This window comes from Geotrypetes seraphini, chromosome 4 (assembly GCF_902459505.1).
Source record: "Geotrypetes seraphini chromosome 4, aGeoSer1.1, whole genome shotgun sequence".
NCBI lineage: Eukaryota > Metazoa > Chordata > Amphibia > Gymnophiona > Dermophiidae > Geotrypetes > Geotrypetes seraphini.
The window spans coordinates 107,106,129-107,133,817 of record NC_047087.1 but is presented as its reverse complement, the minus strand read 5'-3'; the positions used below and the strand labels follow the sequence as shown (position 1 = coordinate 107,133,817).

Below are 27,689 nucleotides of genomic sequence, written 5' to 3'. Positions count from 1 at the left end.
GGTTTGTCTATGCCTCGATGAATACCTTGACAGATGATGTGGAGGTGAACTGTGCCTCGGAGAATGAGGTAGTGATCTCGAATGCAGCCTCAATGAGGAATGTTGAGGAGTCCTCGCCCTGTGCCTCGAAGGCAGCAATGCCTTATGCATAGAGGTAAGGCAGAAAGTTGGAGATCGAAGTCGAGACACTGATAAGGACTCAACTCCTTGTATTACTACTGAGTGCTCAGGCTGGCCTGCCGGAAGCAAGGTCGAGGCAGGAGTTAATTTGGTAAGCATGTTACCAAACTCCTGATGCAGAATAACTTCCCACATACTCTGCAAAGCTGGCACTGAGACCACTGGAGCTAGTACAAATGGTGTGGCTATAGATTCTGAGGAAGATGACATCAAGGAAGAGTGTTGCCTCGATTTCGAGACACGTGTCCTGAAGATCCTCACACCCACCGGAACCAATGCTTCTAGAGGTGGCATGACCATAAGGGTTGGCTTAGCAATAGTACCTGATGGAGACACCAAGGATAACGGCACCCCAGGGGAAGAGTTAGCTGAGCTCCCCGAAGAAGACGACTTCCCCATTGAGGAAGGTTTGATCGAGTTCGAGGTTGAAGATTTTGACCCCAGAGAAAACTGTCGGAGCAGGAATGGGATTCAAGGCCTTAGGCAAAGGCCGACATCAATTGGTAAGTGTAGCACAGCAGGCGCCAGACTCCAAAACGTGGACAGGCTGCACTTCGTAACCCTGTGACTGGCCTGGACTGGAATGAAACATGGGTACGGCAAAATCAAAGCCCACAGACTGAAGCCAAGAGTAGGCCCTGGCATGACACTAAATTTTTTTTTTTTATGAGATGCGCAAATAAACACAGCGATCCTGTAAAGAAAATACACGAGCTACGGTGAGAGAAGACATGAGTAGAACTAAGTCTTGCGCAGAGCATTGAAATGAGTGGCTTGGCTCTGCAGAAAACAAAGCTGATGAGACGCACGCCCTACGTTGGGCGGGAAGGCACTCGCGCATGCGCGGTGCAGCAGTCGCGAACTTTCTAAAGTTTCACAAGCAAGTTTGCTTGCGAGGCTGTCCACATCGGGGCTCCGTGGATGATGTCACCACATGTGAGAATATACTGCCTGCTTGTCCTGGGATAAAAATTCTAACAAATTAATTTGGTTTCATAGTTCATGTGAAGATAGGAACTCAGAAAGGAAACAGGAATCAAATACGGATCTGCAGAGACCAGAAAGTGGTGGTCTAATTTTGAATACATCTGTAACACTATAGAAAATTTTACACACTCCCTTCAGAAACTTTCCTACACATATGAAGCTCTTCATGATAGTTTAGCTCCCTCTTACAGCTAAATTAGCTAAGCAAACACTGAGAACCACTGTTCAGATTATTTATATACTAGACAAGTCACACTAGTATTCTATAAAAAGAAAAATGGCATGCTCAAAACTAGATGTTATGTGCGTCAAAATGGAATGCTCCCGATACCTGTATAAAAATTATTTTCTTTGTTGTACTATGTGAATAAATATTTACTAGTACAATCAATTTCTTAAGAGACAACCTGTGGCATTTGTGTCAAAACAAACTTCATTTTCTTGCAAGAACAATTTTTAATTGGATTCTGGCAAATTTCTGTGCATTTTAATGAAGCAGACATTCAGTATTTTCTTAGGCAAAAAAAATTCTACTTGAAATTGGTTCACTGGCATATATAGAAATAACTTTTTCACAACTCTTTCTCCTGCTTGTATGAAGTCCTGTAACAGTGATGTTATTTACAAAAGTAAACTAAAAAGCAGTTTAAAGGTGAGAGGGACAACACCTTGAGTCTCAGGAACTTACTCGTACATTTCGAAAAACAGAATTTAATCACAGTCCACAAATGTTTCCCATGCTCTGCTTTACATTTTATATGCTGGATGCACTAGAAGTCTAACAAAAAATAAGTAAAGTGCTGAGAATGATGTCTCTGTTACTTACAGATGTCATCTCCATGTTGTTGATCTGAGCTTCATGAAGGCCTCCTTCTGACATTACTTCCTCTTCTGTTTCTTCCTCTGCATTAGCCACATTTCTGCGCTTAAACAACTATGAAAAAAAATTCCCATTTGCATTTAGATAGTTAAAAAAAAATTTAATTAAAAACAGAGAAACCTGAACGTGCCCTTACATCTGGTATACAGAACTAATACATAGCACCTTTGACTTTGGGACAGAATCCGGGCGCTTGGTAAAACCTGAATATCAGCTTCCACTTCCTAGTCCTGCAGGCCTGTAGATTTACTTGCTTAAAACTCTAATTTACAGGGATTTCAAATGCATAATTTACCATGAATAAGCAAGATCCATTAGCCAACCACAAGCATCATCCAATGGCACAGATTCCCAGCATTTACTCTTAGAGCCCAGTGAAAGCCTAGAAAATTCTTAGAATGAGTGATTTGACCACCTTTGTACTTCTGTCTTAAAGTCATTTACTATAATAAAACGCTAAGCGCACATGCGCACACTTACCTACGAGTTCCATGATCCGTATGTCCGTGGCAACCAGGAGTGCGCATGCATGCTTACAGTTCTATGAGCTTGGGAGGAAAAACAGCACCACACTCGCGGACCCCAAGGATGTTCTCACCAAAGTAATTAAGTTCAGCAGTAAGTTAGAAGTTATTTTTAAGTTCAAAGCTGCCGCTCCTCTCACGAGCCACACCTGCGTTGGAGAATGCTTCCGATGCAGGCGGGGATTGGGAGAGGAACCGCGGCAGCAGCTTTAAACTTAAAAATATCTCCAGCACAGAACTAAACGGTCGGCAACAGAACATCTGCCATTTCTTGCGATTCCGGCCGCTCCTCACACCCACTAGCCTGCAAAACAGCTTCCCACGCACCCGAGCACCCTCTAAGCGTGGGCCTCCCTGCTTTTCAGCTCCTCCAGGCTGTGGCAGACCTATCCACAGCCAGGGAGCACTGTAAGGCCCTCTGCTGCTCTTCTGTCTGCCCTCCTCTTCTAAACAGCCAGAGGCAGTACAGGAGGAGCAGGAAAGAGGTGCTGTTAGACCGGGAGGGGGGGGAGGTAACAGGAAGGGAGGCCCACTGCTGGACAGGGGGAGCAGGGAATAGGTGCTGTTAGACGGGGGGGGGGGTGTAACAGGAAGGGAGGCCTATTGCTGGACAGGGGGAGCAGGGAAGAGGTGCTGTTAGACAGAGGGGAGATAACAGGAAGGGAGGCCTACTGCTGGACAGGGGGAGTAGGGAAGAGATACTGTTAGAAGGGGGTGGGGAAGTTAACAGGAAGGGAGGCCTACTGCTGGACAGGGGCAAGGGGGAGCTAAAAGGAAGGGAGAAGGGCTACTGCTGGACAGGGGGAGCAGGCAAGGGGTGGTGGTGGACAGCTGAGGAAAGAGAGAGACAGAAAGAAAGAAAGAAAGACATACAGACAGATAGAAAGAAAGCAGCCAAGGAGAGAAAAAGAAAAAAAGAAAAACAGAGACACACGTCTATTCTAGCACCTGTTAATGTAATGGGCTTAAAGACTAGTATCACTATAATATCCACCACAAGCACCAAAAAACCCTTCTGCTTTAACTTTTGCTTTTCAAGGGCCATGCCATATGCCAAAAAGGACCCAGATTTTCCACTGAGATCATGTTAAATAGTTCATCTATTGTACTTTGCTCATAAATAGGATAGAACTAAGTATCATTACTATAGCTTCAATAGATAAGCAATGTAAGTTATGCATGATAAAGCTCTACCATACAGAATAAATACAACTATATCTGTCAGATTTGGGTTTGTTTGTTTTTTCACTGCATTTCTTTTTGGCTGTGAAATTCTTTTTCCCCCCTACTGCTCAGTTCGGCAGTAATTGTAGCCAGGAGTGGACTATTGGGAGTGTGTACCTGGGGAGAAGGCTCAAGAACCCTAGAAGTCAGACCAAGAGGATTGGCATTTATTCTTAGGGTTTTTTAAAATAAATCTATTATCCCAGGACAAGCGGGCAGCATATTCTCTACATGTGGGTGACGTCACCGACGGAGCCCCCTAGCGGATGTTTTCACAAGCAGACTTGCTCGAAGACCTTCAGGCTTGCGATTGGCCCACGCATGCCCCTCCCGCCCTGCCTAGGGCATGCGTCTCCTCAGCGTGTCCTCAGTTCTCTGTTTTCCGCAGAGCCAGAAGCACTGTTCCCTTGCTTCGCGCGATATCGTTATCCCTTTTGTACCACGGCTTGTTTAGTTAGTTTCTGTTGAGTCGATGTGCTCGCGTCTTATTTTCTTTATTTTCATTTTTTTTCAGTTCGTATATTTTTGACCGGGTTCCCGGTCTTCTCCTGGCTGCCTGGCCTCGCGGGGCTGTTGCCCTTCTTTTTCTTATGTCCCGGCCTCGTTCCATATTTAAAAACTGTACTAAGTGCAACCGGGTTATCTCCATCACTGATCCTTATCGTTGGTGTGTGGAGTGCCTGGGTGCAGAGCACTGTGCTGAGTCGTGTCCCCGTTGTGTGACTTTACAACCGTGGGCTCTTTGTCAACGGGTGGCCAAGAGAGGCCTAACCTTCAGGTGCAAATAAGGAAACATCCCTACATTGCACTTTCTTCTTCTGACTGTGCATCCAATATTTCTTCCCTTCTTTCAGCCTCCTGTATGCTTCCTCTCCTCCAGACCTCATTCCCTCCCCAAACTTTTTCTTTCTTTTTCTTTCCGTGCCCCCTTTCTGTCTGTTTCACATCTCCCTTCTTTCTTTCTCCCTGCCCTCCCCCAAGCCACCGCCATTGGGAAACAGGCTGCCACTGCCGCCATCAGGGAACAGGCCACCGCAGAGTTCTGAGCTCTCCCTGCTTCCCTTCCCCGTAAAGAGGATGCTGAAGCATCCGTGAAGATGATGCGGTATATAAACTTAAGGTTTAGTTTAGTTTAGTTTAGTTTAGTGAAGCGCCGGGCCGACCAACCTTCGCCACCCGACGTCAATTCTAACGTCAGAGAGGAAGTTCTGGGCCAGCCAGGCAGCGATTGGCTGGCCCAGAACTTCCTCTCCAATGTCAGAATTGACGTTGGGTGGCGAAGATTGGTCAGCCTGGCGCTTCAGCGTCCTCTTTACGGGGAAGGGAAGTAGGTTGGGCACCCCTGCTCTAGACAAGCCCTGAGCTGCATGCGGCTCATGAGCTGCAATTTGCCAACCACTGGTCTAGAGAATGACATGGGGGAAAAATTTATCCCTGTCTCCGCCCTGTCCTCGTGAGCTTGTCCCCATTTCTGTCCCGATACCGTGAGCTCATCCCCATCCCGTCCCCATGAGCTTGATCCCTTTCCCGTCCCATCCGCGTGAGCTCAGTCCTCGTCCCTGCAAACCATCTGATCCCATCCACACAAAACATCTCCTTTTTGTGTTCTTATTTTCCCCATTTCTAATATCTCCCCTCTGTATCTGTATACTCCCTCCTGTGTCCATATACCATCTCCATGTATCTCCCCTTTATGTTTCTGGCCCTATGCCCACATGCACATAATTACCCCCTCCCCATGTATCTCCCCTTTATGCCTTTGTCCCTATGCCCTCATGCACATAATTTCACCTATGTTTCTGTTACTTTCCTGTGTCCAGATTTCCCCTCTTCCACACCAATGTGTCTCTCCTCTCCAACCCCATCTAGCTTCTTTCCCTCTTTCTCCCTCCACTTACAGAATCTGGTTCACCTGCCTGTCCTCCCCTTTCTCTTTCCTGGGTTCAGTATTTGTCTCCCTCTTCATCCATTTGGCCCAGCATCTCTTTCCCTTTCACTCCCTCCTTTCTACTGTGAGGGAACACGCGCGCTACATCAGCCCCCTCCTGCCGATCGCTACGTCCCACCATCTCTCTCCTTCCCTCTCACCTTATGTGGCGAATTTAATTGTTGTTCTCCAAGTGGCACGCTTTCAACAAGTCACTCATGGCTGCTTCAATTGAATCTTTTCCTCTGATACAACTTCCTGTTTCCAGTTGCATCAGAGGAGGATTCAACTGAAGTAGCCGTGCCCACACGCGACTTGTTGAAAGCGTGTCGCTGGGAGAAAAACAATTAAATTCAGCACATAAGGGGAGGGAGTGAAATGGCAGGACACGACGATCGGGCGGGAGGGGGCTCCTGGACCGCATGTGTTCCCATCACTGCAGAAACAAGACCTTTCACCATTCCACAGGGCGGTGAATGGCCTTGTCCCCGTCCCCGCAGCGACTACTTTTTTCTTGCTTCCCGTTTTGGCAGGTTACCCATGGCTCTCCACAGCCAGCCGCGGGTATCAGCCATCGTATTATTCTCTAGTTTGAACCTTACCGCTTTTTTGGAATCTTCAAAGGAAGACACCGCTATTCCTTCTATATTTGTGCCTTTTACCTTGGATTATGATAGGGATTGGTTTTTGATACTATATTTCAGATATCGTAATTCTGTATTCAATTCTTTGAAAATACAATTGTTTCCAGATGTAGCGAATGCCACACAGAAACGTCAAACAATTTCATTTATTGAGACCCAGGGTTTTGGCCTTAGGGGTTCTTTCTTAAATTCCATGCAAATGTGTAGTTAAATATCGGTCACAAACGTACGTGTGTGTGTTTATATATATTTTCAATCTCCCTCAATTAACTTTGTTTTAATGACAAGATAGTGGAACTGGGCAAAATCCTGCTCCTCCTGTGGTAAAACTCTAACCTCAGGAATGAACTCAAGTAAATTTAGGTTCAGCTTTAGGGCTATTTCTTATGGAATTGGAATAGGAAGATTTCTTTATATATGTTTGATCCCTTGTCTCTCTTTAATTGAGCACTTGTATTGAATTACTAACTAATTATATTTCTTAATTAATGTAATTTTTTGTTCTATTAAGTTACTTCTGTTGGAATTCTGTTTTTCATAACAAGTATATGCTTGGTATTTGAATAAAAATTTTCAATAAAGATAAAAAAACAAACAAACCCAAAAACAGAAAAACAGAAAAAACCCAAGACTCCCCAAAGTCAGCTTCCTGTTTCCTCCTATAGAAGCTCTGGCGCTCCAGCCTCAGTTTAAACAAAACAGACAAAGAAGGAAAATAAAAAACAACTAATCCAAACAGTTCAGAGGTTTAAACCTTCAGGGACCCACCTCCATAACTTCAGGCAGGTAACTGACCTCCTCTGGGCCACAGGTGGTATCCATAGCTTCCCAATCTGGTGGTTTCCTGGAGGTTTGGGGTGAAGCCAGTACCTCCTCAAGCATGTCCACCTCTTGGCCCAACCATGGCTCAGCAAGGCACTGTTTTGCTCCCTTGGTCCTTTCAACCAGCAACTTCTGCTGCTTCCAGCACTGCTCCTGAGGCTGTTTCACCTGCTTCTCTTGCTCTTCCCCCGGCTCCTCCTCTAGCTGTTCCAAGACCTGCACTTTATGCTTGGAAAAGCATTGCTTTACTGTTTTGCTTGAGTGAATTGTGCTGTTTGTTTGATCAATAAAAGAGATTTGAAATAAAACCCTATGAAGGGAATCTGATTTGGACAGAGCCACTGGTATACGAATAGAAGTCACCCAAATTTTTCAACATGAAGTCCCTTATAAGGTTATGAATTGGGAGTTTTAAACATTCCCTTTAGAAATGCTAAAAGTCAAGTGCAACAAAAGCACAGCTTTTGCTCTGGTTCAGATTCTATATGGACAGAAAATTTGACCCATTTGCCTTATGAATATGGCAAAGGAAAGGCTCTCTGGAGGTGATGAATGTCTAGGTGGAGGATGTATCTGACAAAAGTCCACAAGCCTCCAGTGCAGAATAGTGTTGTCAGAGAAATGCTAAAGGGAAAGACTGGAGTTCTTGTATTGTAAAACTGGTAGCAGCTACAGTACTGATAAGCACCAAGATAGTCTTAGTGCCAGTTTTGACATTGATGAGGTTGCATCGAGGAGATGACAGATACAGTACCCCGAGGCTTCAGAGCCATGCAGCCGGTACTGGAGAAGTCACTGCAGCAGTTGGCTTTGATTGGTCTTGAAGCATCGTTGTTAGCTCCTGCTGAAGCAGTTTTCACAGGGTGTAGAAGCTTTGGTGACATCAATGTCGAGGCACACCTCAGAGGTGACACATCCTGTAATGATGAAGAGTGAGATTGCAGTCGGCAATGTTTGGCATAAACCATTTTCGGTGCTATAGATGCTGGCATCATTTGGAGAGGTGAGGAATGGAAATTCTTCTTAGCCTGTTTACTTGATGGTGTCGACATCGAATGATGCAGCGATTGTGGTACTAGTCTTTGATGCAGTATCAACATTGGGTATGGAGGACATCTGTATTGAATCCTGGGGTCCAAAAGGTTTTTCATTTGCAGACATCAAGCCTTCAAAGAACATTTTTGTAACTTTGAGAAAGAGATTATGTGCTTACCATGGTAAGCTCTTTTTCAGTAGATAGGCGAGACATTCTAGACCAGGGGTGCCCAATATGTCGATCGCGATCGACAGATCGCTCGCTCAGGCGACCCCAGTTGATCGCAGAGTGGGTTCCCTTCTTCCCTTCTCTTTTTTCCCCTCCTGACTGGCCCGCTCCTGAATTCTGCTGCTGCCGCCGCTGCTCAACATTAAAAAAAAAAAACCGGCTTGGAGAACTTATGCTCCGGGGCTAACGTGTGCTTGTACCTGCTTCCTTTCTCTTCCCTCTGAAACCGGAAGTTATGTTGGGGGGGGGGGAGAAGGGAAGCCGGCATGCACATGTTAGAGCCCCGTTCGCGGGCTAAAGCAGGAGACAGGTCAGTGAAGCTTGCGATTTGCTCTTCTTGCTGCCAGGTCCTGCCTACTTTCTGTTTCCTCAAAGGCAGGACCCGGCAGCATTTCTCCCCAATAGGTCGATCTTGGGCCGATCAGCCTTCCTCTCCCCGACGTCAATTCTGCCGTCGGAGAGGAAGTTCTGTCCAGCGGAACTTCCTCTCCGACGGCAGAATTGATGCTGGGGAGAGGAATGCTAGTGGGCCCGAAGCAGGGAGAGCTTGGCCGGCGGCGGGCGGCTTTGGGGGCCTGTTATCCGATGGCAGTGGCAGTGGCTTGGGGGAGGGCAGGGAGGGAGAAAGAGGGCAGGCAGGGAGACAGAAGGAAAGAAGAGAAACAGATAAAAAGAAAGGGGGCATGAAGAGAGAAAGAAAGAGAGGGCAGGGAGAGAGGAAGAAAACGTTGGGGGGGGGATGAGGTCAGGAGGAGAGGAAGCATACAGGCTAAAAGAAGGGAAGAAAGATTGGATGCACAGTCAGAAGAAGAAAGTGCAACCAGAGACTCATGAAGTCACCAGACAAGGTAGGAAAAATGATTTTATCTTAAATTTAGTGATCAAAATGTATCTGAATTTATATCTGCTGTCTATATTTTACACTGTGGTCCCCTTTTACTAAACCGCAATAGAGGTTTTTAGCGCAGAGAGCCTATGAGCGTCAAGAGCAGTGCTGGGCATTCAGCGCAGCTCCCTGCACTAAAAACTGCTATCGTGGTTTAGTAAAAAGGGAGGGGAGTATTTGTCTGTTTTTGTATGGTTGTTAGTGAGGTGACAGTGCATAGAGTCATCTGCTTTGACCTCTTTGAAAAACCCTGGAATAGGAATGATGATTAACATTTTCTATGCGTACAGTGTGCTTTGTGTTTTTTTAAAATTTTATTGTTGGTAGATCATTTTGACTTGGTCATTTTAAAAGTAGCTCGCAAGCCCAAAAAGTGTGGGCACCCCTGTTCTAGACAATAGGGTTATTTCTGCATACTCGTATGCTCTGCAAAAGAAATGCACTCTAGATTTTTCACTCTGCCTCTATAGTACTTCACTGATCGGTTTAGCACCCTCTACAGTCAGTACCCAAGCATCGAGAGGCACCCACATATGTGAAGTAAAGGCACCTGTAGTAACAGACTACACAAAGTGTTCTGCTGAAAGGAATGAAACAGTACCATTAACCACCAACACAGGCTCCAAAGGAGCGCAGCACAACTACCCAACTAAAGGAACATATATACAAATTCTTTCTAACCCTCAAGGGCTGAGGGGCCTCCAAGAAGCAGCATGGAGAAGCATAAACAGACACACTAAACAGGCAGAAAGGACAGGGCGGGGAGTCTAGAATATCTCACCTAACTACTGGAAAAGTGCTTACCAGAGTAAATACATAATCTCTTTTTCCAATACAATAGGTGGGGGAGTCTAGAATATCTCGCCTATCTACTGGAAAAGTGCTTACCAGAGTAAATACATAATCTCTTTTTCCAGTGCAATAGGTGGGGGAGTCTAGAATATCTCACCTATCTACTGGAAAAGTGCTTACCAGAATAAATACATAATCTCTTTTTCCAGTGCAATAGGTGAGATATTTTAGACAATAGGGACGTACAAAAGCAGTCTTCCCAAATAGCTAAGGTGGGCTTGCTGTGCCGGCCCTTAAGACCGAGGACCCAAAGGCCGAGTTCTGCATTACAGCAACATCCACTCTGTAAAAAGTGACCAACAAGGGAAGAGAAGATCACGTTGCAACCCCACAAATCTCCTCTGTCCTTACTAGCTTTGGACCACGAAGAAGCCACACTCCTGGGAGAAAGCGTCTTCAGGGGACTGCTTCCCAGAATGAATGTAGGCTGACAAAATGGCCCTATGGATCCATCTGGAAATCCTTAAAGCGGGAGAACCTCACTTCATTAATTGAGTCAGAACAAACAAATGGTCAGAGGGGCGAAACTCATTAGTGACCTTCAAATAACGCAGAACTCTGCGTTAGACCAGTTTCTTCAACAGGCAGTCCTGAGTCAAGGAACCTGTCAGCAGAAAAGCAGGCAAACACACTGCCCAATAAACAGAAAAGTCAAAAGGTCTAGAGTGTCAAAATCATCTGAAAGAAGGCCACAGGGAGCCTAGATAAAGCTAGACAGCACCAGGCTAAGGTCTGAAGCAGGGATAGGATAGACCAGTGGTTCCCAACCCTGTCCTGGAGGAACACCAGGCCAATTGGGTTTTCAGGCTAGCCCTAATGAATATGCATGAAGCAAATTTGCATGCCTTTCACTTCCATCATATGCAAATCTCTCTCATGCATATTCATTAGGGCTAGCCTGAAAACCCAATTGGTGTTCCTCCAGGACAGGGTTGGGAATCACTGGGATAGACAATCAGCCATCTGACACGACGGACCCCCCTGCAAAAATGGAGCGACATCAGGATGATCCGCCACAGAGGACCAACTGTCCCAAGCTCTTAAGTAAGAAAGCCCAGCTACTGGGACCCACAGAGAAACCACCGTAAGACCAGTATTTTTCCAGTGGGAAGAAAGGCAAAAATCAGCAAGATCAGAGCTGAATACGGATCCACCTGGTTTCAATGCATCAATATTGGAAGGCCTTCCATGCCGTAGTGTACGTCAATCCCCTGGATGACTTCTCAGACTGAAGAAGAGCCTCAATATCCAGGGCATAACATCTCATATGCCCAAAGGTCGTGTTCTCAAGAGCCATTCCGTAAGAGACAAAGGCCTCGGAACTGGCAAGGCAACTGGACCCTGCTTGAAAGCGTCCAAAGAAGTGTAACATACATAGTAACATAGTAGATGACGGCAGATAAAGACCCTAATGGTCCATCCAGTCTGCCCAACCTGATTCAATTTAAATTTTATTTTATTTATTTATTTATTTTTTTCTTCTTAGCTATTTCTGGGCGAGAATCCAAAGCTTTACCCAAGTACTCAGCCCAAAGGCTGCAACCCACTCACTCGTGTGATCAAGCTGAAACCACCAGCATAACGCAGCCAGGATAAACCAGGATCCTCTGAAGGACGCAGTCGACCAACGGCCCAAGAATAAAAACTGACAGGAGAAAGCTCCTGTTGCCTGCACTGCATCACCACATCAAACCCTTTGCTTCCGGGCTTAGATCTTCAATGGAAGAAGAGAAGCACCTTCCGGAATCATGAAGTGGCCATGAGATCGATGCGGAGACTACCCCAGCATTCCACAATCATCTAACATGCCTGTGAGAACAGGATCCAGAGACAGAGAGAAGGCAGACAGTGGATGGAAGGAAGAGAATGACAAGAAGATAAGGAAAGCAGAAACAAAGGTAGAAATTTATATTTCCTTTTTTTTGCTAGAAATGTAATGTATATTGTTTATAAAACTGCCCTACGAACCCGCCCCCCTCCCCCACACACACACATCGGTCCCTGGAAAAATTTGCTTCTATAAAAGCAGTCCTTGGTGTCAAAAAGGTTGGGGACCACTGATATAAGACATCTGCTATATAAAGTGTCGGAGCCAGCAGCAATTGAGGAGGAGGCTCCACTGCATCAATCTCTAGCACGCGTAACCGAAAAAGACAGGCATGTGCGACAAAAGACATCGCCACAGCAGCTCTGATGCCCAAATTGACTGTTTCAAAAAGTTTCCTGAGGACTACAGCCATACAGCGGACCTGCCTAACTTTCGACACAACACCTCCTGCACTGGGAAGAGAAGTGAGCTTAGTTACTTGTGCAAAAGAATCTTACCTTGGGCTGCCCCAAAAGCTGCTGATACTCCTGTGCCAAGGGTTACAAGCAGGACATAGCTCTAGCACTCTTCAAAAGTACCTTCCAGAAAGTCAAACTGCTCAGAGACCATAAAACTCAAATCCGGATGCCAGGAAAAGATCACAGAATGCAAGCGTCCATCACAAAGCCTGGACGGAGCTGGCTGAGTGGTTAAGCTCAATTCCTGCAAAGATGCAGTAGTAATAACATGCAGAGCCGCAAACTTGATTAAGCGCAGTACAGCAGGATCATCGCCAGGATCCAGAGCCCCCAAAGGATCCAGCATACAAGCCCGGATCCACCGATCCGGGAAGGGCTGCACTGTCAAACAATGAATCAGAGAAGTAAGGATCAGCAACCAGATTCCCCCAATTAGGAGTAGGCAGATCAACAGCTGATTCAGGTGGCGGCAAGGACTCCTTCCCAGCAATTTTCCAGGCAAAATCACAGGTTTTGAAGAAGCAGGAAGAAGAAGAAAAAAATTGCTAAAAAACCAAGATGGCCACCGGCACCAAATTCAAAAACAGCGATTTTAGGATTTTTCAGGAGGGGGAACACAGGGGAACATGCAGAAACTTGGAAAACCCCACTTAAAAAAAAAAAAACCAAACAAAAAAACAACTTTCCCCGACGTCACTCACAAGCTGTCAGCTCCTTGTACTCAACTATGACCTGATACACCAGAATCCACCTGCTCTCAGCTCTTACTCAGTAACTGTATAAGAATTCACTGCCACAATGCTGGGAATGCTCTCACAAAGCTGATCTTCAGGTTGCTGGTCAGACTCCATTGTCTATGCCTCCACCCCAGCGCACCAGGACAAGTGGAGGTGCAAAAATGCAGCCGGCATGCTGTGGAACACTGCTGAGCCACCTAAGCATGCGTAACAGTCTGTGCTCAACTCCTGGTTAACAGAAGGTGAGACTACTTAAGGGACAGCTCTGAGCGCCAAGGAAAACTATGCAGACTGGCTAACAGGTACCCAAAAAGGATCGGCCTGTCAGATACAGACTGAAGTCTGTGAATTCTCAAGCAGGCAGAGCTTTAAATTTGCTTCAAAATGCAAAAATACCCACAAAGGGGACAAAACTACATCAATTTTAAAACAATAAAATGGGGAGAGCAGAACATACACAGCTACAGACATGCGCCGTATATGAAGAAGGATACGGTACTACTCGAAAGGGTCCAGAGAAGAGCAACTAAAATGGTTAAGGGACTGGTGGAGTTACCGTACAGTGAGAGATTAGAGAAACTGGGCCTCTTCTCCCTTGAAAAAAGGAGAAGGAGAGGGGACATGATCGAAACATTCAAGATACTGAAGGGAATAAACTTAGTAGATAAAGACAGATTGTTCACCCTCTCCAGGGTAGGGAGAACGAAAGGGTACTCTCTAAGGTTGAAGGGAGATAGATTCCGTACAAATATAAGGAAGTTCTTCATCCAGAGAGGGTGGAAAACTGGAGCACTCTTCCAGAGTCTGTTGTAGGGGAAGACAAAGTTAGACAAGTTCCTGCTGAACCGGAACATACGAAGGTGAGGCTGGACTCATTTAGAGCACTGGTCTTTGACCTAAGGGCCACCGTGTAAGCGGACTGCTGGGCACGATGGACCACTGGTCTGACCCAGCAGTGACAATTCTTATGTTCTTATAAAAGACTGTACAGGGCGCTAAACCAATCAGTGAAATACTACAGAGATAGAGTGAAAAATCTGGAGTGGATTCCTTCTGCAGAGCATGCAAGTATGGGGAAATAACCTATTGTCTAGAATATCTCACCTATTACACTAGAACAATGAGTCTACCCTGGTGCTCAGGACCAAGGCACCGAAGACACCAATTGTTTGGACTAGTGACTGATATGGCACTATTGAACCGAGTACATCTCTTGAAGCTGGAAGGTGGCTTCAACATTGAGAGAAAAACCGCCAATGCAAGACATAGGAACGGATTTTTCTCTGAAGGTTGAGTAATGTTGTGACTGGAAGAGAGTCGAAGCCAGCTGGCTGTGTGGGGGCTGAAGGCTTGAAAACGAAAAAGTAAAATTTCTGTACAAAAACAAGAAATTAAAGGAATGTTAAAGAAAATAATGAAGAAAATCAATATGGGAAGGAATAAAAAAGGACAAAAAAATAGCACAATTTGAGAGACTCCAAAGACACACATCTTCTTAGCTCTGCGGAAACCTAAGAACTGATGGACCTGCGATCTGGCATCTAGTAGGAAGGCACTAGCGCATGCATGGTATGGGTAGTCTTGAAACGTCTAGAAAGTTAAAGTGACAGTACTGTACACTTTTGCACTATCTGTACCTGTGTGGATAACATCATCCATCTGTGAGACTATGCTGCCTGCTTGTCCTGGGATAAATAACTTTATGGTTGAACCAGAAAAAAATGGAACAGAAGATACATAGCTATAGTTTGCACACTGGATTAATGTCAATACTTATTACTACTACTATGGCCCTATAACATGCCATACATCCTCTGAACACAGCTTTAGCATGACATCTACTGAAGCAAGGATTTTTTTAAAATTTAAATAAAAAATAAAATGTAATTCTGAAGCTTTAAAGTACATCAAGGAATTACCTGCTCTTCTCGTTTCTGTTTGCGTAACTGAAGACCTTCTTCCTCTCGTCGCCGTCGCATTTCATCAGGATTCAGAGACTTGTTCTTATAACTTTTCAGTCGGAAATTTTCTTTTCCTGAGCTGGTCATGATGACTACAAGCAGAAAGCACAAAAAAACCCCAATAAACAGTTTAAGCAAATTCAGAAACAGCTAAGCCTCGCAGTAAGCTATACTGGGAACAGGATATGCTGGTATAGATTGTTAATTTTTGACTCTTAAATAACTTTCTGAAGAACTTAGGATATGAAGTGTCTTCAGGCGGCAAGGAAAGATTATATGGTAGTCCTGATGAGCTGCAATGAGGTGATAGTGGTGGGCTTAGAACAGCCATGTCAAAATCTGGCCCACAGTGTATTAAAAGTTGGCCTGCCAGACCTTTACCATTTTATACTTAATCTGGTCCGCCAGCACGAACCGCTGCTGCTCTTCACGAGCGTCTGCCTTCGCCTAGTCCTCCCTCCATCCTGGCTTCCTGGTCTCCTCTTCAAAGCAGCCTGTGGAGGATCGCTGGCTGGCTGTAGCGAACCTCGCAGGCTGCCGTCGACCTCGGTAGCACGTTCCCTCCGACGTGATCCCATACGTCATAGGGGTGGGACCGCAGCAGAGGGAACATGCTACCTAGGTCGACAGCAGCCTGCGAGATTCATTACAGCTGACCAATGATTCTCAGCAGGCTGCTTTGAAGAGGAGACCAGAAGGCCGGGATGGAGAAATGGTAGGATTAGCGGGCCAAATCTGAAGGCGAGACCGGGGAAAAAAAGGGGGGAAAACATGCAGGCCTTCAGGATAGGGGGTCAGGCCCTGGTGTAGAAGTACCCGGAAGGAGAGGTCCAGACATACATATGCCAGACTGAGGGGAGGGAAGAAATAAAACATAGAATAGGGAGAGAGATGGTGGACAATGGGTTGGAGGGAGGGAAGGAACAGAAAGGGAGAAAAGTTGGACACAAGTGATGGTTTGGAGAGAGGATAGAGATACTGGATAGGAGGAGTAGTTGGGAAGAGAGAGGGAGAGATGATGGACCCTGGGGTGGTGGGGAAGGAGAGAGAGATGCTGGATGAAAGGGAAAAATAGAGAGATGGTAGATCTGGGGATGATGGGTTCCATCGCTGCAGCAGTGGAGATGGAGATGAAAAAAGGAAAGATACCAGACCTCCGGGGGAGGGAAAGGAAATGGAAGGGGAGGACAGAGATGGAAGATGAATGGTGAGCATGGAGAAAGAAGAAAGAAGGAGACCCTAATCAGAAGACAACCAGAGCCTGGGACCAACATGATTTGAATAATTACCAGACATCAAAAGGTAAAAAAAATAATTTTATTTTCTGTTTTGTGATTACAATATTTCAGATTTGAAATGTGTATCCTGCCAAAGCTGGTGTTAGACAGCGAGTGTGAACTAGGACCTAACAGAGAGAGGAAAAGTCTTTTTTATTTATTTTGTTTACACCATAGAGCCAGCATGGGGTTGGAAGCATTGGAACCCTATACTTCTATTAAGACTAAGCCTTGGCCACTTAGTGGTCCTTTTATTAAGGTGTACATTTAGCGCACAATAAATCTGTTAGCGTACCTTGATAAAAGGACCCCTAAGTATCTTAATTAAAAATTCAAACCATGACAGCCTCTTTTTCAGATTTCAGCCCCTTATGTGATTGAGTTTGACATCCCTGGCAAAGAATAAACGTCAAGACTAAACATCCTGCATGAGGAATTTGAACCTTTCAATAGTACATCTGGAGAGCATTTATAATCAGAACAGGCTGTGTTTTCCCTTCGATTAAAAAATTGTAATACTACTTTACCTTCTAACCCTTTTGTATTTTGTCTGATCATGTTGCATCTTTTGTCTTTGTACTTGTTTTTATTATTTTACTATTTTATTTTTATAATATCTTTATTCATTTTTAAATCAAACAATAAGTGCACAAAAATGTATCATAAATTAATTCCAATATAGCACTGTAATATCTAACACATAAAATCTAATAGTATAAAAAAAACCACCCACCCTTCATCAAATTCTCAACCAGAAAACATATTATATTATGTAATATATTATAAACATAGCATTTTAAATTTCACCCCAAATCCACCCTACCCCCTTGAGTGTTCTAGATAATTCTAAAAAAGAAAAGGAAAATAACAGAGTTGATATCTATTCATCACAATACTTTTCCAATGGCCCCCAAATCTTTGCAAAGTTATTATAGTTCCCTTTTTTTAACCCTATTGCTCTTTCCATCTTAAAAATATGGCATAACGAATTCCACCAGAATGTGTAATTAAGATTTTACTATTTTTAGAAATTATTGATTTTATTGTAAACCGCTTAGACTAAACTTTGTTTACATTTTGTAGTATATCAAATAAATTCAACTTGAACTTGAGGGGTATCTATATTTAAATCCATATTATTCTTTTTAAAATTCCATCCACACACTTCCAACAGAAGACAGCAGCAAATGACTCCATGACTGAGGCTTCTCCCCCTCCTCAGTGAAAATGACTAAAACACCAGATGCCAACTGTGCAGGAGGGATTCTAAAAGACTTTCAGCGTGTTGGTTATATCCCAGTGCATAACATAAACCAGTATTTCTCTCAACTTCTTCAAGCCAAGTACTGCCTCAGTCTAATAAATATCAACTTAATTCCCCCACCCAAGCTCTGCCCTAGACCCCACCCCCCATAATAATAGTACTAATTGCAATGCAATTTCTTCCAATCATTTTTCATATATACACACACAATATAATTTTAATACATTATGGTAACCACAAAATTTAAAAACAAACAAAAAAAAAAAACAAAGCAGAGAATGCAGAGAAAGCACAGTTACTTAGCGTAACAGTTGTTATCCAGAGACAGCAGGCAGATATTCTCAACATGTGGGCGACGTCATCCTTGGAGCCCCGTAGCGGACAGCCTCGCAAGCAGACTTGCTTGAAGAACTTTCAAAAAAGTTTGCGAGTGCCTTCCCGCCGAACATAGGTCATGCATCTCATCTGAGGGACCTCAGTTCAGATAGCTAGCTAAGAAGCCAACCAGGGGAGGTAGGTGGGTTGTGAGAATATCTGCCTGCTGTCCCTGGATAACAACTGTTACGCTAAGTAACTGTGCTTTATCCCAGGACAAGCAGGCAGCATATTCAACATGTGGGTGACCTCCAAGCTAACCAGAATGAGATGGTGGGAATGTTGGCAAATTAGGGCAGCAATGGAAGCAGCAGACAGAAGCAGGATGTTGAGCTACCCAGTTTTCTGCACCGTCTGCCATATGTATGACAACTCCCCTTTGGGAGGCGGTCTTACATATGCACTCGATGCGGAGAACTGGAGAGCCTGAAGAAACAAGTCAGACTCCTGGAGGGCAGAATACTGGAACTGGAGGCATTTCAAGCAGTGGAGGAAGACAGAGGAAACCATCGAGGAAGAAATCCAAGAGCTGGAGAAGTTCAAACAGGAGGCATACAGGGAGGCCATGGAAAATCACCAGCGACAGTGGAACTGCCGAGATACACCTACAGAAAGTATGGACCACCGAACGGACAACCACCAGGAAGAAATGGGTAACACAGCAGCGAGATCTGGAAACAGCGGAGGGAACCCACAAGAAGACGAGTCCGGATGGGAACCCAACGCCAGGATGAGAAAAAATGGATGGGAACAAATGACATGGTCCTGCGGCTGGAGAATCAAGAGAAAATAAGAGAGGACAGCGATCGTCGTAGGGGACTCCATCATCAGACAGCCACATAGCGGGAGGAAGACAGGATCAGCTGGTGACCTGCCTACTGGGAGCCAAGGTAGAAGACATAGTGAGCTGCATCGACAGGATCATCAACAGCGTGGAAGAAGATACGGCGGTGGTGATCCATTTGGGGACAAACAACGTGAGCAACAGGAACTACAACAGGGAAGTACTGAAGGACCAGTTCTGGATGCTAGGAAGGAAGCTGAAGACCAGAACGCAGAGGATCGCCTTCTTGGAGATCCTGCCAGTACCCAGGCTGATGAGAAGAGCCAGATGGAGCTGTAGTCAACGCATGGATGCGGCGCTGGTGTGAGGAAGAAGGATTCCACTTCGTGCGCAACTGCATGACGTTCTGTGGGAAGAGCAAGCTATTCAGGAAGGACGGACTCCACCTCAACAGAGACGGAACGAGGCCACTTGCAAGCAACATCAAGAGAGAAGTTGAGAAGTTTTTAAACTAAGAAGAAGGGGAAAGCTGACAGTCGACAGAGAGAGAGAGTCGATGGTTTGGGAACCGGTATACCCGGAGGATACCGTGCAGGAAAATAGAGGGGCAGACTCACCAGATCACAGGCAAGACAGATCGAAAGGGACACATGAGGGAAGGAACTGCAAGAAAGAAACAGGCTGCAAACTCATGAACGCAAGAAGCCTAAGGAATAAGATGGGTGAATTAGAAGCTATGGCACAAAAAGATAACTTTGACATCATCGGCATCACGGAAACATGGTGGACCGAGAAAAACGTCTGGGACACTGTGCTACCGGGATACAAACTATACCACAGAGACAGACTGAATCAAAAAGGTGGAGGCATTGCCATATACGTCAAAGAGGGAATTGAATACACTGGAGAGAACATGCCACAACTGATGAATAAGTTAGAGTCTCTATGGGTCAAAATTCCAGGAACAAATGAACTGGAAACGAAGATCAGCTTCTACTACCAACCTCCAGGGCAGTCTGAAGAAATTGATAGAGAAATGATGGACAAGATTAAACGCAACTGCAAGGGAGGCAACACAGTTATCATGGGTGACTTGAACTATCCGGAACCTAGGCACCTCCAGCTGCGCTAGGGAGACCAAGTTCTTGGATGCTAAAGGCGATTGCTTCCTGGAACAACTTGTCATGGAAAATACGAGAGGAAATGCAATTCTGGACTTAATTCTAAATGGATTGCGAGGACAGGCACAAGGTATAGAAGCAGAAGGGACGCTGGGAAACAGTGATCACAATATGATCTGCTTCGATCTGAACGTAGGGATGATACATCGGTCTAGAACGACGGCCACGGCACTGAACTTCCGAAAAGGAAATTATGAAGGGATGAGACTCATGTTAGGGAAGAAGATTAAGAAGAGGATAAGTATTGTAAAAACGCTAGAGCAAGCTTGGTCCTTTTTTAAGGACACAATCACCGAAGCGCAAAATCTTTCTATATATATACCGCATATCAACAAGGGATCCAAGAGGAAAAAAGTAACATAGGAGATGACGGCAGATAAAGACCCGAATGGTCCATCCAGTCTGCCCAACCTGATTCAATTTAATTTTTTTTTTAATTTTTTTTTTTTCTTAGCTATTTCTGGGCAAGAATCCAAAGCTTTACCCAGTACTGTGCTTGGGTTCCAACTGTCGAAATCTCTGTTAAGACTTACTCCAGCCCATCTACACCCTCCCAGCCATTGAAGCCCTCCCCAGCCCATCCTCCACCAAACGGCCATACACAGACTCAGACCGTGCAAGTCTGCCCAGTACTGGCCTAGTTCAATATTTAATATTATTTTCTGATTCTAAATCTTCTGTGTTCATCCCACGCTTCTTTGAACTCAGTCATAGTTTTACTCTCCACCACCTCTCTAGGGAGCGCATTCCAGGCATCCACTACCCTCTCCGTAAAGTAGAATTTCCTAACATTGCCCCTGAATCTACCACCCCTCAACCTCAAATTATGTCCTCTGGTTTTACCATTTTCCTTTCTTTGGAAAAGATTTTGTTCTACGTTAATACCCTTCAAGTATTTGAACGTCTGAATCATATCTCCCCTGTCTCTCCTTTCCTCTAGGGTATACATATTCAGGGCTTCCAGTCTCTCCTCATACGTCTTCTGGCGCAAGCCTCCTATCATTTTCGTCGCCCTCCTCTGGACCACCTCAAGTCTTCTTACGTCTTTCGACAGATATGGTCTCCAAAACTGAACACAATACTCCAAGTGGGGCCTTACCAATGACCTATACAGGGGCATCAACACCTTCTTCTTTCTACTGACTACGCCTCTCTTTATACAGCCCAGCATCCTTCTGGCAGCAGCCACTGCCTTGTCACACTGTTTTTTCGCCTTTAGATCTTCGGACACTATAACCCCAAGGTCCCTCTCCCCGTCCGTGCATATCAGCTTCTCTCCTCCCAGCATATACGGTTCCCTCCTATTAATTAATCCCCAAATGCATTACTCTGCATTTCTATGCATTACTCTGCATTTCTTTGCATTGAATTTTAGTTGCCAGGCATTAGACGATTCCTCTAACTTTTGCAGATCCTTTTTTATATTTTCCTCTCCCTCTTCGGTGTCTACTCTGTTACAAATCTTGGTATCATCTGCAAAAAGGCACACTTTTCCTTCTAACCCTTCAGCAATGTCACTTACAAACATATTAAACAAAGAACTGGCGTGGCTCACTGTAGATGTGAAGGAAGCAATCAGAGACAAGAAAACTTTGTTTAAGGAAAGGAAAGGGTCAAGAACGGATGAAAACTAGAATAAGCACAAACATCAACGCAGGTGCTGAAATGAATAAACTGGACATACTGGCCTCACTTGTGTATGCTGGACACTACAGACCTATATTTTCCCATAGCCAGGCCCAGCCTGTACCTTGCTGTCTGTGAACACATGTATCCTTTGAAATGCTAACCCAGCTGGCCTTTGTGCTGCAAAGTTCCTGTCTCCATTCCCTGCTGGGAGGATATTTCTCCAAGGTTCTGCTGAATTGTTATCAGTGCTGTATGACTTCATATGCCAGGCACCCTGGAAAGCATAAAACTTTTATAATGAGCAAGGATCCCTGCAGGATGATGTGGGTGTATTGAGATGAGAGAACTTGGTACCAAAACATTTGCTCCCTGTCTCTGAACTGAGTTATGGGAAACAAGCAGCTGGATTGTTGAAAGGTCACCTTTGCCAACTTTCAGCATACAAGGACACAATTCTGAAGATACACAGAGTTGTAAAACCACTAATTAGCATCTGCAAAGTGATACGGATCTCAGCGCTGGAGGAAGAAAGTTCACCAAGAATTCTCCGTTTCTGCAAGCCCCCCCTCTGCTGAGGGGGGGGAGGGGAGGGGAGAGAGGCGTGGACTGAGATGAGGAATAGTTAGGTTTACATTATTTTATGTACCAATAGGGAATTACATAACCAGAATTCGGGGATGGACTTTTTTGGAACAAAGGAAGAATTGCTCTGTATAAAAAACACGTCATTTTAGGTAAAGCCAGAGAGAGATTTGCTTACTTATGCTGCAGGGAACTGCTAGCCCCCTGCTAAGCATATAAGTGTTAGTTCTGCTCTCCATTGCATATTCTGAACTGACAATATATTTACTATGCCTTTGCTACTGCAATTTTTGTAAGTTTTTATACTAACAATAAACAAATATTGTCTGTTTTTGGAACATACAATGCTGTCTCGTACTCATTCCAATGAGGTAAAATAACTGGCATTACTTCAGTGCCATAAGGCGGTACAAGGGGCCAAAAGAGACTGAGGAAAAAATAGCCAAGGAGGCGAAAAACTTCGAGTCGTTCTTTTGATATATTAAGGGAAAGTGACCCACGAAGGAAGAGGTGGGACCGTTGGATGACCATGGAATAAAGGGAGTGCTAAAGGAGGACAAAGCCATCGCCGACAAACTGAACACATTTTTTGCGTCTGTATTTACCAAAGAGAATATACACAACATACCGGAACCCATCAGGCTATATCCTGGAAATGAAGACAGGAAACTGTGTTGGACGAACTTGCTGCACTTCTTCAAGGGAGTTAACAGGCAGAAAAACAAGGGTGACCCGGTCGACATTGTATATCTGGATTTTCAGAAGCGGTTCGACAAGGTTCCGCATGAATGACTACTTTGGAAAATTGCGAGCCATAGAATCAAGGGTGAAATACTTACGTGGATTAAAAACTGGCTGGAGGATAGGAAACAGAGAGCGCTTATTGAGCCTGGGAGGTTCGCACCAGCGTCATCAGGACCCAGGGGTATATAAGCAGCTCCTGAAAGTGCGCAGTGAGCTTTCTCTTCTGCAGATGGAGATGCATTTGCAAGTTAATCTTTTATCTTATTGCTTTGTTTATTTTATTCCCCCTAAATGTCTTATTATCCTTTTGTATTTTCCTTTGATGTCTCTTCTTTTCTTTACAAATTGTATTTCATCCCTCCTTACCTAGTGTTTAACAATGTTAATTTTTAGTACAATAAGTTTATTTATTAATTGTATGGACTGTTTTGTTACCCAACATATGTAACTTTTTAAGTGTACACCGCTTAGAAACTTGGTTTAAGCGGTTAATCAAGTCATCTAATAAACTTGAAACTTGAAGGAAATAGATTTCTACAGATTGAGATTGCGCCAGATCGTGTATGAGTATAGTAATAAGGCTGATTCGGGCCTGGCCCAGTAACATTACACGTATTACGGATGAGGAGGGGATTGCTTAGTGCACTGATGGGGCCATTAGGAAGGTTTTTTCTCTCTTTCTATTCCAAATTATATGGGAAGGTGGAGGGGGTACATCACTACATATCTGAATAAGGTGACTCTCCCTAGGCTGGAGGACTCTGACATGGAACACTTTAATGAGCCCATTTCTTTGGGGGAGGTTGTAGGGGTTATTACCAATTTGAAAGCGGGTAAGTCACTGGGCCTGGATGGGTACTCTAATACTTTTTATAGGTGATATCAGGATGTTTTAGCACCTTTGCTGGTACGGGTTATTAATGGAGTGCGTGCGGGTAATCTGCTACCTCCCTTTATGGGAGAAGCAGGTATCTCAATATTGCTTAAACCGGGGAGGGACCAACTGGGTGTGGTGCGTATCGCCCCATTTCACTCTTAAATACTGATGCAAAAATATTGGCAAAGGTATTAGCCCTCCGGTTGGGGGAAGATCTTGCCCAAACTGATACATATGGACCAATCGGGCTTTATCCAGTGGCAACAAGTTAGTGACAATATCAGACGAACTTTACATCTTCTGTGGGCTGCGCAGCGGGCTCCGGATAAGGTTGCTCTTCTAAACATTGATGCTGAAAAGGCTTTCGACCAAGTGGGATAGGAATTTTTATGGCAGGTGATGGAGCGGATGGGGTTGGAAGCTTACTTTTTAACCTGGGTACGAGTGTTTTACCGGGCGACTATTCGGGTTAATGGGGGATATACAGCATTTTTTCCAATTGAAAGGGGAACACGCCAGAGCTGCCCTCTTTCCCTTCTCTTGTTCGCTTTGTCAATGGAGCCCCTGGCTATTCGTATTTGGGAACATTTGGAGCTCAGAGGGGTTTGGGTTGGAGATCAGGAACATCGCATTGCCTTATTTGCAGATGATGTGCTCTTGTATGTGCGTGACCTATTTTGATAGACCTTTTTGCGGAATATGGTGCGGTGTCTGGGTTTACTGTTAAGGATAAATCTGAGTTATTGGGAGTCACTCTGAAATTGCTTGTTTATCGGGGCTGTTTCCATTTCGGTGGGCTTTGGGGGCGATTAAGTATTTAGGAATCCATATTTCGAGTGATTTGTCTCAGTTGTATGCTTTGAATTATGCTCATATTGTTCAGCAGATTCGGGGAGACCTTCAGCGGTGGAATGGGTTGTGGTTGTCCTGGTGGGGACGAATAGCTGTTATTAAAATTAATATTTTGCCCTGCTTATTGTTTCTATTTCAAACGATACCCATTCCGGTTCCTCCTTTAGTGTTTAACCTTTTCCTATCGTAATAAATTTTATGTTACGCTAGTTCCAATCGTAATTATTTTAGCAAAGTTTTGTATTATTCACCGTTATCATTTATGGCTATTATAAACACAATGGCCCAATAGATGGGACAAACGATAGGTAGAAGGTGTACTGTACGTCCCATGCCATGGGCATACAATGGCAACGACATTTTTTGGAATGTCGCATCATCTGGGACACACGAAAGGAAAAGGTTAAACAACTTCATGCGTTATTTTTAAAGTTCATTTGGCAGGGGAAATCGCCTCGACTTTCTCGGCAGTGTATGTGGTCGCCTCCCCAATCTGTTTTGGTATTTTAGGGCAGTGCAACTGAGACTTTTGTTAGATTGGGATATAACGGAGGCAAAGATTGTATTGCAAATGGAGCAGCAAATAGTGGGACCTCATATATTAAGGTTTTGGCTCTCGTCTTCCTCATCAGAACGGGTGATACTTGACGGTCAGGGCAATCCTTTTCTGCAGCATCTTTTGGGTTTATGGTGGGAGACAAGGAGGAGATGGGGCGATGGGTTGGTACCTTCTCTTCTGGGAGCGATAAGCGATGAACCTCAATTCCTGCGGGCGGAGAGAGCTCTACCTTTTTGTGCTGGGGCGCCTTGGTCTTCAGACTTTTAAGGATGTTTTGCATAAGGGGATACTGGTGTCCTTTGATGCATTTCGAACTAGTTGTGCCTTGCCCCAGGGGGATTTTCTGGCTTATTCCCAGATTCAACATTTTCTTCACTCACAGGGATGGACAGGGGCGGGGGGGGGGGACTATTCACTGATCTGCTCCTTTAGAAAATTTGTGGATCAAGCTTAGGAGTTTGCCTAGTCCCCTCTCCACTCTTTACCAATATTTTAGGGGTTCAGTTCCCTTCCACCCTGCTATAAAGCAGCATGGGAACAAGATTTGGGATGTTCCTTTTTGGAACAGGAATGGACCCAGCTTTGTATTGAGGTAGGGGAGGCCTCCACCCATGTCCTTATCCAGGAAAATGCTTATAAGGTGTTTACTAGGTGGTATTATACGCCAGCCCGTCTGCATAAAATGTATCCTGGGACTTCTGCAACGTGCTGGAGGTGTGGGGTGGCTTTGGGATCCTTTCTCCATGTTTGATGGAACTGTGCCCTTTTACAGCCTCTTTGGAGGTGGGTGGTAGGCTGTTTTATCACAACTGTTACAACTTGTGCTCCCCTTTGCACCTTGGGAATGCTTACTGGGGTTTAACAATGTATGTCATTATACTTGGCAAACTAAACTTCGCCATTGGGGACTAGCTGCTGCCAAATGTTTAATTGTTAGTCACTGGAAGCAGATAGCGCCTCCTACGGTTGTGGAATGATCTCTGAAGCTCCACACTATGTGTGGGATGGAGCAATCAATTGCTAAACGACATGGATATTATTTTTCTTCTGTTCGGACCTGGACTGTAATTATGGACAAGGTGGACTCTGCTTTAAGTTTACGAGGGGGGGGAGGGGGAACCAGGGGGACTGGTTCTGTGGAGATGACTTTCTGAAGGAACAACAGGGGGTTGTCCATTGTGAGATGTTTTGGTTTATTGCATTTAGGTGGGGGGGATGGAGTTCTGATGGAGAGGCTATCAATGTCTTTATATTGCAGTTTGTAATCATATTTTGTACTTCTTGGGAGAGCAATTCTTACGTATTGCAACTGTCTATGACATTTGTATGTGAATTGATATCCACTTTTATTGTTTGTTATATTTTTCAAAATTCTAATAAAATATTTCAAATTTAAAAATAAATAAATAAATAAAAATACTGTTTCAGCCAAACGAGGGTCGGCGGCAGGGCCTGAGCCCAAGCCCCACCGGACTAAAAAGAGAGGAAAAACGTTTCTTTTTTCTTTTTTTTAATTTTAAAGAGACGCGCCGCACAGCGACTACTAAATAAAATAAAGAAATAAGGAAGAAAAGCCGCGGTGCGAGAAGGCAGAACTCAAAGTTGGGCAGAGCTGAGAAACACAGGTGCTTCTTGGCTCCGCGGAAAAACGAGAACTGAGGTACCTCAAAGGAGATACAGGACCTACGTTCGGCGGGAAGGCACTCGTGCATGCACGGTGCAGCACTCAAACTTTTTGAAAGTTCTTTAAGCAAGTCTGCTTGTGAGGCTGTCCGCTACGGGGGCTCCGTGGATGACATCACCCACATGTTGAGAATATGCTGCCTGCTTGTCCTGGGATAAAATGTTAATCATTTATATTCGGGTTTCTTTCAAAGAGGTAAAGGCAGATGACTTTAAAATATACAATGTCACCTCAGTAACAACTATACAAAAATAGACAAATATAGTGCAACATCTTGAAAGCAGATATAAATTCTCAAAACTGATATTTTGATCACTAAATCGAAAATAAAATCATTTTCCTATCTTTGTTGTCTGGTGATTTCATGAGTCTCATGTTGCACTTTCTTCTGACTGTGCCTACAATATTTCTTTCTTTCTGCCTCCTGCACACTTTCTCTCCTCCAGATCTCATTTCCTTCCCCAAACATCTCTCTGTCCCTCCATGAGTCCAATTATTCTTCCTCTCTCCTTCACCCCCTATTGGCAACATTTCTCCCTCTCTCATCCCCTGGATCATTTGCAGCATTTTTCTCCACTATCCACCAGCCCCATGCCCATTTCTCCTTCTATCACCCCTCTCCAGTACCATGCCTCATCTCTCCCTCCATCACTATGTCCAACATTCCTCCCCCTTGCACCCCTTTCAAACTGTCCCTCTGTTTCCTC

General features: G+C 44.6%; 1 protein-coding gene across 2 annotated transcripts in view; it reads right to left on the bottom strand.

Moving 5' to 3' along the window:
• The window catches only part of KPNA1 (karyopherin subunit alpha 1), a 307,265-nt gene that overhangs the window by 256,802 nt on the left and 22,774 nt on the right, over positions 1–27,689 (bottom strand). For both annotated transcript variants that reach the window (XR_004539338.1, XM_033943492.1), the window contains exons 2-3: positions 15,133–15,266; positions 1,994–2,101 (exon numbers count right to left, since the gene is read on the bottom strand). Coding sequence is in view for 1 of the 2 variants with exons in the window: in XM_033943492.1 (XP_033799383.1) it covers positions 1,994–2,101; positions 15,133–15,261 (237 nt within the window). In the remaining variant the exon portion in view is untranslated. The remainder of the gene's footprint in view (positions 1–1,993; positions 2,102–15,132; positions 15,267–27,689) is intronic.